Source organism: Rhipicephalus microplus, unplaced genomic scaffold (assembly GCF_043290135.1).
Source record: "Rhipicephalus microplus isolate Deutch F79 unplaced genomic scaffold, USDA_Rmic scaffold_14, whole genome shotgun sequence".
NCBI lineage: Eukaryota > Metazoa > Arthropoda > Arachnida > Ixodida > Ixodidae > Rhipicephalus > Rhipicephalus microplus.
The window spans coordinates 19924369-19938072 of NW_027464587.1; the positions used below are offsets into that span (position 1 = coordinate 19924369).

Genomic DNA, 13704 nt, shown 5'->3' on the forward strand with positions numbered 1-13704 from the left:
TATTAGTTACGCCAGCCGATCGCTATCCAATGCAGAAGCAAATTATTTTACAACAGAAAAGGTGTGCTTCGCTATCATCTGGGCTACGTCGAAATTTCGCCCCTACCTCTACGGCAGGCCCTTCAAAGTTGTGAGCGACCACCACGCCTTGTGTTGGCTAGCCACCTTGAAGGACCCTTCAGGTCACCTCGCACAATGGAGTTTGAGACTTCAAGAATATGACATTACTGTCATTTACAAGTCCGGCAAAAAGCACTCCGACGCCGACTGTCTCTCTCGTGCGCCTGTCGACCAACCGCTACCCGACGACCCGGATGACGACTACTTCTTGGGAACGATAACTACCGACGACTTCGCAGAACGATAGCAGGCCGACCCGGAACTTAAGGCCCTAATAGAATACCTCGAGAAAGGACCGCCAAAGTCCCGAAGGTATTCAAGCGAGCACTTGCGTCGTTCTTGCAAAACGGTCTTCTACAAAAGAAAAACTTTTCACCGCTTCGAGCTAAGTACCTCCTTGTGGTGCCTTCAGCTCTGCGACCAGAACTCCTGCAGGCCATGCACGACGATCCGACGGCAGGGCACCTCGGTGTTTCTCGCACGCTCGCGAGGATACAAGAAAGGTACTACTGGCCAAGTCTTACCACCGACGTCACTCGTTATGTGAGGACATGCCGGGACTGTCAGCGACGCAAGACACCGCTGACAAGGCCAGCGGGACTTCTGTAGCCAATTGATCCACCTTGCCGACCTTTCCAGGAGATTGGTGTGGACCTACTGGGGCCGTTCCCGACGTCGGCTTTCGGAAACAAGTGGATCGTGGTAGCTACCGACTACCTCACCCGCTACGCCGAGACAAAAGCCCTGCCAAAAGGCAGTGCATCCGAGGTAACTAAGTTCTTCGTCGAAAATGTCGTCCTACGTCACGGCGCCCCGGAGGTTCTTATCACCGACAGAGGAACGGAATTCACTGCCGACTTAACTGAAGCGATCTTGACATACAGCAAAACAAACCACCGCCAGACGACAGCGTACCACCCACAGACCAACGGCCTCAGCGAGCGGCTTAACAAGACGATCGCCGACATGCCGTCAATGTACGTCGATGTGAAACACAAGACATGGGACGCCATTCTTCCGTATGTGACCTTCGCATACAACACGACGGTGCAGGAGACGACGCAGATATCTCCATACAAATTGGTCTACGGAAGGAGCCCGGCAACGACGCTCGATGCCATGTTACCCAACGTCACCGACGAAGAAAACCTCGATGTGAGCGAGTACCTTCAACGCGCCGAAGAAGCCCGACAACTTGCGCGTCTCCGTATCAAGAATCAGCAGACGACCGACAGCCACCGTTAGAATCTTCGACGACGCTTCGTGGAATACCAGCCCGGTGAACGTGTTTGGGTGTGGACGCCTATACGCCAACGTGGACTAAGTGAAAAGCTTCTGCGACGGTACTTCGGACCGTACAGGGTGGTCCGACGTCTCGGCCCACTTGATTACGAGGTTGTCCCCGACGGCATCACGAACTCTCAACGACGCCGATCGCGACCTTAAGTCGTCCATGTCGCGCGCCTCAAGCCATTTCATGCGCGTTAACAAACTGAAAGAGTTTTTTTGTATTATTGTATCGTAATTTATTCATTGTACTTTCTTGCATTATTGTTGTACCTTCATCTTTAGTTAAAGCATCGGGACGATGCCTTTTTTTCAGAGGGGGACAATGCCACGTTCCATTTCCCAAGTTTTTGTTATCGTTCCAAAACCCCACACGATTCTCAGCGCAAACCGCGCCTGCAGTTCTCGAGAAGGTTCCGGACTGTAGTAGATCATTTCGATGAGATCACGCCCAATGTGCGAACGGTACAGATTGTTCTGGAACCTACGCCACCGCCAGCGATAACGCTAGAACTTATGACGGCAAGAATATAAATGCCAACGCGCTTCGCCTCTTGTCAGTTGTTGATCGAAGGCCGACGCTCCGTTGGCCGCTATCAGTCTAAGACTGCTATCTGTGCAAGACTGCTGCTGTAATTGGACTTTCCGTTTACTGGTCACAGGTTCGCCCAAATAAACAGTTAAATCCCAACACGAAGTCTCCTGTCTTCGGCCACGTCACGATTCCGTGACAATATCATCTGCGTACATCAATGCTGGTAGTGCCTGTTCAAAGAGTTTTCCTTGTTTGATGAAAGAGAGGTTGAAGCCCAGTCCACTTTTCTCTAATTTGGCCTCTAATTCTCTTAGGTACATCATGAATAATAAGGGTGTCAGAGGACACCCCTGCCTAAGCCCCCGTTTTACCTCTGGAGACTTGGATACCTGTTTTTCCCACTTTATAACTACCTTGTTACCTTTATAGATATCCTTTAAAAGACTAGTGACTACATCTTCCACGCCTGGTGTGTCCAGTATTCCCCACAATTTCTCTTGAACTACGCTATCGTACGCTCCCTTGATATCCAAAAATGCTAGCCACAGTAACATGGAACTACAGCGCCGCCGCTACTGTCACCCGCCGGAGAGTCAGCCGAGATGCGGCGCGGCCGCCTCGTTTACTCCACTGGCCCCCTTCTAGTACACTGTAATCCCGTCCAACTGAGCGACATGAGAAGCCAAGTTTTAAGACGGGACGCGCATGCACCCTGCAGTAGGTGTCTCGTCGTGTCTCATCGCTAGCTGGCGCGTCAATGCATTCTGCCGTGCAATCCTGTAGTATGCACACTTTGATCGCACCTGTACGTCTCATGCCGATGTCAAGAAACTTTTGGCCGTAGGTCGGCATAGTCGATCTGTCGACCGCGGTGAGTGGTGGGGGGTCCGAAGGATGGCGTCGTTCAGCCCGTGTAAGGGGAAGGACCCTGATTTCAGCACTACTATCGACAAGGTAGCGAACTTTGGTGACCTGATCGGTAACGTGGAAAAGGCAACTGTGCCTGCAGGGCCGGGAGCCTCAGTCGCCGTCACTGTTCGGCCCGGTAATTGGTCATGGATCAACAAGGCTAAAATAAACGTAGGAGTGTCAGTCAGCGCCACCTGCAACCATAGACGGTGAGTGTGGAATACGGTTTCTGCCATTTTAGCATCACGTAACACGTGATCTTATTATGATCTGGCCGCTGACCAATAATCCCTCGAATACCACCTGAAGGCACCAAGTCTGTGAAAACAAAACTGTCGCAGTGAATGAAGGAAAAAAAAGTAAATATAAAGGCTTATTTTCATGGTTAGACGCACAAATAATGAGATCTATCAGACAATAAATTCACATACATACCGTATAAAGTTAATGAGATAGCCGCCGTGGTTGCTCAGTTGGTAGAGCGTTCGAAGGTGGCAGGTTGGGTCCTTGCCCAGAGCAAGTTATCTTTTCATCTACTTCTCTTTCTTGGCATCTACATTAAAATTATTTCATAAGATCCCCTATACTTTCCTCGGCATGATTGTCTGTTAGGTCTCATTATTAAAGAAATGGCACGGTTTAGTTAGGCTAATTGTGTAAATGTGCGAAGTGTGTGAAAAAAAAAGCAGCTGAATCTGAGGCGCTGCTGCGTGACGTGGCCCACATGTTGCTGGAAGACGGTAGCGTGTTGAAGTGATTGCTAAGAAAGTTATTCCTCCGTCTTAGTCCTCAGATGTGACAGATTGACCGGAGGAGTGGAGTTGCAGATGTCTTCAAGGAAAATGTAAAAATGACTATTTTTCCGGTTACGCCTTAATTATTCATTCATTGATATGTGGGATTTAACGTCCCAAAACCACCATATGTTTATGAGAGACGCCATAGTGGAGGGATCCGGAAGTTTCGACCTCATGGGATTCTTAACGTGCACCGAAATCTGAGGTCACGGGCCTACCTTAATAAGCATTGTATACCAATCCTCTGTTATGTTGTATTATTTGTAGCAACTTTTTGTACCCGAGAAGAAGAGCCATTTAATCTGTGTTGAATTGTACAGTTGTTGTAAACCATGTATCTTTTTTATGCACTGTAACCCACCTGCTAAAATCCCTATCAGGGATTGCAGTATTTATAAACAAACAAATAAATAAATAAATAAATAAATAAATAAATACAGCATTTTTGCCTCCGTCGAAAATGCAGCCACCGCAGCTGGGATTAGATCCAACAGCCTGCGAGTCAGCAGTCGAGTACCTCAGCCACTAGACCACAGCGGCGAGGCCATACCTAATTCCAAAAGCAACTTTTGTGAAATTCATTTCTACAGTAATTTAACACAGATTTAGTGCTCAGGACTGGCCTATTATTGCGCTATGCAATAATGATGCTTGTGGGAGGTTTGATATTTACACCATTGGCTTTCACGGTGACAGGATTACGCTAATTTCTTTGCTTGCGATGTTGCATCTTCGGTTGTGTAGCTGTCGTCAGCTTATTTTTCCTTGATTATATAAAGTGGTGCTTCTCAAATAGGGATTTGCGAATTAGAAGGAGTTCGTGAACTGATTTCTAGAGGTCAGCAAAACATCCATGGCTAAGAATCACAATGGTTATTTAGTACTGTAATTGTACGAGCGTCATACAGGACATTTTTTGTGATTGGAGTAAATACGTGCGTTCTCAAATAAGCAGTTTCATGTTCACAGCGTGCCCATTCCTAAGCTACATTTCTTTCTTTTGCTTCCATTTTTATGCGCTACTAAGTCGACGCCAATGTATTTTTACCACTCTGCCCAACTTGTCACCCTTGTTATATTTCAAGGGCAACGTCAATAAGTACTCGGCGACGCAATTCACGTTTTTTGAGACCCACACGTAATCACAGTGCAAACAGCGAAGAATCAGCTCGAGTAATTGTAGCCGGGCCCAAAGGCCTCCCGCAAATATTGGGTTGCGGAGATGTCGAATGCCTGCTTTTTGAGAACGAACAGCATGCTAAAGGCAATGGCTAGTATAGATTTTGGCTGGTAGCCTTGGAATGCACAATAAAGAAAAAAAAATGTTGCCTAATCCTTTCGTTCAGGAATTGGTATAACACGAAAGTGAAAAGTGTCCTCACAGAGGTAGTTCAGCGTTTATTGTGCATTGTTTCACTAAAAGGGTGAAATACTGAATGCTATATCAACGAATTGCAGTGTTATGTGAAGAATGGCAAGCAGCTCGAAACTTGCAGCGCAAACCCTAAGCTGAAATCACCCACGAATTTAGCATACACAAGATGATTGCGGACAAACAACTTTCGCAGTTCGATACCTAAAGCACAAAACAGAAAGAAAGACGCACGAAACGAACGCACTAGCACACACAGGCCAAGCACGAACAGCTGTTAATAGTATTACTCATCTGTATAAGCCACGTGCTCCTTTCGTAAACGCGGCTGCGGCAGCGAGCGCAGAGACGTTCATGCTCTCGTTTAAGGCTCGTTCACACCGAAGACGCGGTGGCCAAAGCGGCGAGACAAGAACGCGGAAATCGGGAAAAACCCACTCCAGGCGGCGAAAGTGGGATAAAAACCAGGCACTAAGGGCGATCGCTCTTGGATGAATTTTTTTGCTCCCTGCCGAGGCTCGTCACTTTGCCTCAGCCAATCAGAATGCCACGCAGCGAAGGCACGGTGGTGGCGGGGGTGTACGTTTGGGAGAATCACTGAAACGTCACAGCGACACGTGCGAAAAAACGCGATATGCACGCCTACTTTGCTGCGCGGGAATCCATAGGAGGTGAGCGGTCCGAATAGGTGCCCACACAGGCCGCCTCGCCACTTCCAAAAGCTCGCTTTCCCGCTTTGCCGCACCACCTTTGGTGTGAATGAGTCTTTACTGTAACTTCAAAGCCAACTTGCGGTAGGAGAATATGTGCGAAGCACCCGTGCACCGAGATAAGCACAGGAGTGTGTGAGCCGCCACGCTCAGGAACATCTATACGCGCTATGGCTACGCCATGTTGCAGTGCACACGCATAGCGACGCACGGGGTGGCGTGGCCCAATAACTCCTCATTTCCAAGAATGCACTAACGAAAAAACATTTTCCAAAACTTCCATTTGGCTTCCTTCACTTGAAAACGAATGTAGAAAAATCATGAACTCCAAAAAATTTAACAGTTTTCACATATGGTACCCATGTGAGTATTCCTGAACTTTTGAAGTCTCTATGATTCGCGCAACAAAAGTATCAGAGCAAATGACTTTTAATAGGATCTTCAGGCCACCCACAGTGAAAGGAATGTACTATACACGTTGTCCTGTACGCTACAACTAAAGAAAAAAGAGCTTTTCACTTATGACGAGGACGATGCAAAGTGCTCGTGCAGTACTTAGCCATTTAAGTTCAATCAATTTCCGAATATGTCTAGACACGTGGTGCCGCTCCTCAAGGCTTAGCGGAAAAAAAATCATGCTTATTACGACAAGAGAAATTTGGACACGCTGATATCGCATTGTGGTGATATGTGCTTTCAAAACAACGGTATCCAATTGGGCACCCTGGGACCGAAATGGTTAGAGCGCGCGCACCCGACGTGTGCCCGTAGTGCCATCTTGCTACTGGTGACGAAAACGCGTGGTAGTTTCTGAGCTCTTAGGGCCGCCAGTGGTACATTGTGTAAATAAGAGGTTTTCCGCTACCTGTGGACAGAAGGTTCACTTTGTGGCATATTGGTTAGCGTCGCACGCTAAATAACGCGAGGTAGCTGCATGGTTGGACAATCCGATGCGAAACGTTGCCTTTTCGTTTCATTTTTTCGTTGCAACCTGTAAATTCATAATTTACAACGTCATATCCATAATTGAAATACGTCAGCGGAGCCATGGTAGACCCCAGAATATCATACTTTCCTGCTAACCAAGGAAATTCAGGGTACGAACCTTGTTGATTTTAAACGTCCGGATGGTGTAGTCGATGAACACCTCCTCAGACGCCAGCGCCACCACGATGTCTCCGTATTTGCTGCAAGTCTCGGGCCAGTACCGCTCAACCTTCCGCTGCTCGAGAAAATTGAAAGCAGCGGCATCACGAACGCTGTACTCGCCAAGTGCGTCCAATTGACAGAACTCAACATCCATGAATGGTTGATTTATGCTTTTTTTCTTTCCTCTTTAAAAACCTAAACATAAGGTACACTCAAGAACAAGTACTTTTGCAACTGCTAAAAAGAGGCCGTGTCGTGGCCGTAGGTTAAACCACTCCAGGACTATATATCTCTTTCGCATACTACAACAGCTTGATTTGAAAATGCGCTTTCTCACTACACTGAGCTGCAGGTGAACGTCGTGTACTGCCGTAAAGCGACTGTGCTTACCATTGCACAGTCTATGGGCCTAAGCTAATAGAGCGGACGATTGGGCTAGTTAGTGATTCATGATCGCTGCTGGGTAGAATACATGGATGACAAGCAGGCGAGGATCTTCAAATGAAGGTTTCTCTTTCACGCACCAAATAACTGTATATATGACAAACAGGAAAGAAAAAAGCTGGAGCTAACAAGCTCAGCTGGAATTTTGCCGCCAATGTGTTTGAAAAGCTCGGGATGCAATGCCGGATTCGGGCAAACCGAATACAGCAGGCGTGAAAGAACCCATTGGATGGACACACAAAAGCGGTGGAGACTTAGAGCACTGCACGAGCACGGCCTGAGCAGTGGGCCGGGGAGGGTAAATGATTGTGGGTTGTAGCCAGGGCTTGGGGCCCATGAGCTCCGAGTCGGGCGACTCGGACCTGAGTTAGTCCCGTATTAGGCCTGGATCTCATAAATCTCAGTATAATGGTGTGTTTGCTGTTTGGCTGTCTTGTTTGATCTTACTATTAAACCAATTATCGACTGAAAAGCGTAAGCCTTCGGGAATTACGTCTACTAAAGGAATAGAATATGCCTGGTACACGTGAAGTGAACTTCTACATTGGTGCTAGCCCTGCCTGAAAGTAGACTTCTTTTCATTTTTCCTCTCCATCATCATCATCCCCATCAGCATGACAAGGCCCACTGTAGGGCAAAGGCCTCCCCTGTATAGCCGCCGCTTTTTACTTTCTGCCACAGATCTCATGCTCTTTTATTGTCGCTGTCGTGAGCTCCAAGCCTGCAACCACAACCGCGAGCTACAGATAGCCAAATTTCACTCCCATTTTCGCTGCCCGGCCTTCGAACATCGGCGACAAGGAAAATCATTCTCATGATTTCGGTCCCAGGGGGAAGGGGGGGGGGTGCTTCTAGCACTCAATACGCCCTGTTTGACGCGGAGCGCTGACAAAGCCACGGGCTGGTTCACTTCGGCGCTCTAATGAAGAGTCATTTTGAAAGCTTTTAGTTGGACCTTGCTTTAAAATGTAACACTTTAAAAAGCTGAAGGCTGCTACACAAAGAGGACGAGATAGGCATCTCCAGGAAACTGCGAAGGCGGTGGCTCGCTCGTTTACGGGTTCGCTTCGACAGATCTGGGCAGTGTGGTGGTGGTGACAGAAGTGTGCGCCAAAAAAACCTCGGTGAGGAAGCGTGGCGTACATTGGAGACAGCTGGCTGCCGAGGAGCCGACACGAAAGCTTTATGTAACGCTGCCCATTCTGCTGTATTCCTCACAAAAGCAGGTAGCGCACGTTTGTTTTCTTTGAATGCGAAGCATTTCTTAGCGAACGTCAACGACATTGAGCATATCTATCTATCTATCTATCTATCTATCTATCTATCTATCTATCTATCTATCTATCTATCTATCTATCTATCTATCTATCTATCTATCTATCTATCTATCTATCTATCTATCTATCTATCTATCTATCTATCTATCTATCTATCTATCTATCTATCTATCTATCTATCTATCTATCTATCTATCTATCTATCTATCTATCTATCTATCTGTCTATCTATCTATCTATCAATCAATCAATCAATCAATCAATCAATCAATCAACCAACCAATCAATCTATCTATCTATCTAGCCACCTACGACTTTTAGCTCTCCTGGCCGTTTCGGTAATTGTATCGATACCAAAACTGGTATGGCTTAACATGACTATGCCCAGCGTTACTTGTCATAACATAAAAGTAATTACATGTATGTCACGAATGTCATGATTTACACATCATGGTCTTACAGCTCATAAAGTGGTTTCGTTCACATGACATGTTGAAAAACTGGTATGGTATGTTTCGCCGAACAAGCGACAGACCCTAACATGAAAATCATAACACGTGTCGTGTAGCAACATGATGCGCTCGCGGCCATTTTGCTAGCTTCGCACATACCAAATTTGGTATTACGGGAGGTTAATCAATGCCGAAGGTATGTGACTGGTGTAAACATGATAATAATAAGATGCGTGTCACGTAAAAACATGACTACATGCGACGCTCATCATGCGCTCACAGCCGTTTTGCTAGCTTCACATAAACGAAGTTCGGTACTACAGTACGTGAATGGATGTCGAAGGTATGTGACGGGTGCAAACATGATAATAATAAGGAGCGTGTCATGAAACAACATGACTACATTCTATGCTCGTGATGCGCTCACGGCTGTTTCACTCATGACGCACTCGCGTCCGTCTCGCTAGCTTCACATGTACCAGAATCGGTATTACGTGACGCGAACAGACGACATAGGAAAATGACACGTCCAAGCATGATAATTATGACACGCATGTCATGTAGGAAGATGACACTATACCAAGTTTATGATGGGTTCACGGCCATTTCGCTAGCTCCACATATACTAAATTTCGTATCACGTGATGTGAATAGATAGCGAAGGTACATGACACACCCAAATATGATAATCATGACATGGAAGTCATTTATGGCATAATTTACCGCCTCGTAACCTTGTGCTGATCTTAAAGGGACATATCAACCTTCCTTATTCGTGCTTCACACATCACCGATTCCCACTGTAAGGGGGATCGGCCGATATTTACAGTGAAAGCTGTTATGAGATCAAAACTTTGGTCACGCGCAGCTGCATGTTGTCCGCCGCCGGTGTCTGTAACCACAACGCACGAAATAAGAAAAAAAAAGCTTGCACAAATGACACAGTGGGGCTTGAACCTGCGTCCGCTAGGGGCCAGCCCAATATTCTATCACTGAGTTACGCCGGTGCTTGTAACTTGCTGTCACACTTGCCTTAGGCAGGCTTGATGTCGGGAAAGCAATCACAATATTACGACTTATAAAGCGTTTTACAACACCGAAAGAACTACCAGTCGTCGCACAATGCGATTAGCATGGGTCATTCAATGCTCCAACCCATTGAAAAAGCTTGTTCTTGTTTCCCTAATAACTGTGGCCCACACCCACTTCAGCCATAATTCCTTATCGTCATCAGCCAATGCATGGTCAATTGGCACAAAATTCCTAGCAAGAGTTTAGCGGATACCACTGTCACACCTGTCCCGTTAATTAGGGAGGCGATCGCCGGGCTAATTCCAAGAGCCGAAGTATCGGCCCCCCGAACCGCACCACGAAAGCGTGGACAATTTAGAAGTGGTCCTTATAGGTGCGCCAGCGGACGCCGGCTGTGGCCCAAAGAACAAGTCAGAGCCGAGAGTTGATAAACAAACAAATTACATTCTCAATAATGGCAGATCGAAAAAAACACACAAGAGTGCACACTCCACAATAGTTACATACAATACGTCACCAATCAATCAACGTATTACACAATACAATCAACCACACTTGAAACAACGGACACAGACAACAATACGCACTACAATGCAGTCGCATGCATTGAACAACCAAGACACTTAAAGACTAAAGAGATATAAAACCTATTCAGTCCAAAGTCCTTGGAACAAAAGTCTGAATGATACTCTTCCGAGAATCACTCACTCAAAGTCCAGCGTTGTTGTCGTTCCGCAGCTCTCGAAGTTCTCTCCCAGGAAACCTCCCGTCTTCAATTGGCCACTCTTCCAACTTCAACTTCTTCGCCGGAACACGACGGCTTCACACTCGCAGCGGTTGCCACGGGTCTTCGCTCGATAGCGGTAAACATACACTCTTGCCTGTAGCTCGAGCCGTCCCTACGGACCAAAAACTTCGCCGACTACACGGCGGACTCTCTACGCACTCTGGCGCTCACTTCCGTCTCCTCCTGTTCTGTCACTACGGGCAGAACCTTCGCCGACTACACGGCGGAATTCCTACGCGCTCTGGCGTTAACTTCCGTCACCTCCTGATTTCTCGTCTCGGCTACTCGGTTAAATACCTTGCGCGCGACTTTCCAGATCTTTCTCGTCATTTCGTCGGCGCGATACGCAGCGAAGGCTGGGGAGAGGCGAGACGGTTTGTCTGCCCTCCGCGTCGGATGACTCAGCTCGGTCTGACCCCGCCCCGTTCGTTCGAGAAAAATCGCGGTCTTGCTGGGCCGCCGATGTGGGTTGAGGAGGATCGTCTGCGAAGCCGTGCTTCTGCAGGGAGAGCGCGCGCCCGGGAGCCCTGGATGTTTGCTTTCTTTTTTTTTTCTTTTTACCTCGCGGCGTTTCTGCCGCCCGTTGTCGCAAGGATTTGGCGGCGCGCTCTTTTTTTAGCGCTCGTTCTGTGACACTGCCCCCCACTTTAAGAATATTATCTCATAATATTCAAAACCACACAAACGAGCGCGAACAGTTACCACACATTCTCACAGACTGTAACACAATCCGTCGCTCATGACACTTCACATTCACAATATATCACTTAATACGATTGGACATTGTAATTCAATTACACAACACGTGAAAACACAACCACAAGCGCATGAGTACAACACTCCACCACACATTCCCAACAATACAAATGTACAAAGTTCTCTCATTACAACAATAGTACAATACTATACATCACATCACAGCACAACACTTCGACACTTGTGACACAGGATACCACATCATTAACACAACATGTGGCACTCAACACTGCTAAACACATTCTGCTTTGACCTCAGCACTTATCCTGAGTACTTCGAGCAGCGCTTGCGCCCCTTTTTGCGGTGCTCGCTCGATTTCTTCTTGTTTTTCCACGTTCCCTTTCGGCGAGCCCTTTCCAACGACGATATCTGAGGCGGCGTCTCAGCCATCGTTGTCACTTCCGACACCGTTAACGGGTCATTACATTCGACGGGTCCTGTCTGTTTATTTACCCGCTTGATAATGCCTCTACTTTTTGCCCGGCTGGCCAACTCCGTCTCCTTTACACTGTCAGTCGGTTGAGGTCGTGCCGACGTACGTCCAGTTGCTCGGCCTGTGAACTTATTCGACACGATCGTCTTCTCCTTCGCTGTCTCTTGCGCCGCAGCTTCCCCTTGGGCTCTAGTGAGATCCGTCACGGGATGCTCCTCCACTGTATCTTGCGGCCGCTGTGTTGGCGAGGACTCCATCTTCGGGTCTTCTTCCAAACATTCTGGATCACTTGGCCCTCGCGCCCCGTCGATGTTTCCGATGACAAGGTCATACAGGGGGGTCGTCATGCATAAAGCAGTAACCTTCCCGCTGAAGTACGGGGTTTCCACCTCAATCTCTGCTTCGGGAAGCATCCGAACCGTACGGTCAATTAGGCAAACCGGTTTCGTTCTGCCTGTCAACTCTCTTTCCCGTACCAAATTTCTCCTCACGATAACCGTGGAGCTACCGGTGTCTCTTAGAACCGTAATCTTCATGCCTGCAATCTTTCCAGGAAGCGTTGGCATTCCCTCCGTAACACCGGTTGGCTGTTTTGACATTACAGCCCCCAGAATAGGAATTTTCTCCCCATTTTTCAATTCTACGAATCCGTCGGTGACGGCATTATTATCGGATTTCGGTGCTGCTTGCACACAGGATACCTGGTGAGTTTGACTCGCTCCGTTTCGACATGCATCTGCTTTGTGCCCAGTCTGACCACACTTAAAACATTTCACTACCGTAGGGCTCGTAAAGATCGTTCGACAGTTTTTCGCGCGATGACCCACTCGGTTACATAGAAAACATCGCGGAATGCTCTCTGGTGCACGCTTCTTTTCTTCAGGAGCCAATTTCTTCGAATCATCGGGACAATCCTTCTTGACCTTGGCCAAATTAGTTCCTCCTTGCGCTTCTAAGAATTGATCAGCCAATTCAAGCATTCCTTCAAATGACTCCGCCTTCCTCTCTTTCAAATACAGCGACAGGCTTGGGTGGCAACTAGTAAGAAATTGTTCTTTAATTAGCAGCTCTCTAAGTTCATCGTACTCCTGTGCTGTCTCTTAAAGTTCAATCCATCTGTCGAAATAATGGCAAAGTCGGGCGGCATACTGCGTAGCCGTTTCACCATCAGCTGGCTTTCCTGTCCGAAACCTGTCCCGGAATCCTTCCACAGTGAATCTAAATCGCTTCAACAAAGCCGCTTTCACCTTTGCGTAGTTGGCTGCATCGGTCGGCGTCAGCCTACCGTACACACTGAGCGCTTCACCACTCAAGCAGGTACTTAAAGCAGTTGCCCATTGATGTTCCGGCCAATTCTGGCTCTTCGCAATCGTCTCAAATCGGTGAAGGTACGCGTCAAGGTCGTCCTTCCTTTCATCAAACGCTACGAGCAGCTTGCTTGGGTTCAAGCGGAAGCCGTGATCTTCCCGTTCGCTGCTTTCAACTCTAGCTTGGACGGGAGTTTCGCTTCGCTGTTGCAAACGGAGCCGCTCGAGTTCAATTTCGTGCTGCCGCTGCCGTTCCCTTTCAGCCATCTCCGCTTCTCTTTCTTCTTTCAGCTGGCGCTCCCTCGCTTCTCTTTCTTCTCTCGCCCTTTCGGCTGCC

General features: G+C 47.6%; 1 protein-coding gene across 5 annotated transcripts in view; it reads right to left on the bottom strand.

Annotated features, from left to right (window-relative positions):
- Positions 1-13704, bottom strand: part of LOC119180589 (receptor-type tyrosine-protein phosphatase kappa) — a 631290-nt gene that overhangs the window by 341114 nt on the left and 276472 nt on the right. For all 5 annotated transcript variants that reach the window (XM_075882906.1, XM_075882909.1, XM_075882908.1 and 2 more), the window contains one exon: positions 6836-6952. In XM_075882906.1, the coding sequence (XP_075739021.1) occupies positions 6836-6952 (117 nt within the window). The remainder of the gene's footprint in view (positions 1-6835; positions 6953-13704) is intronic.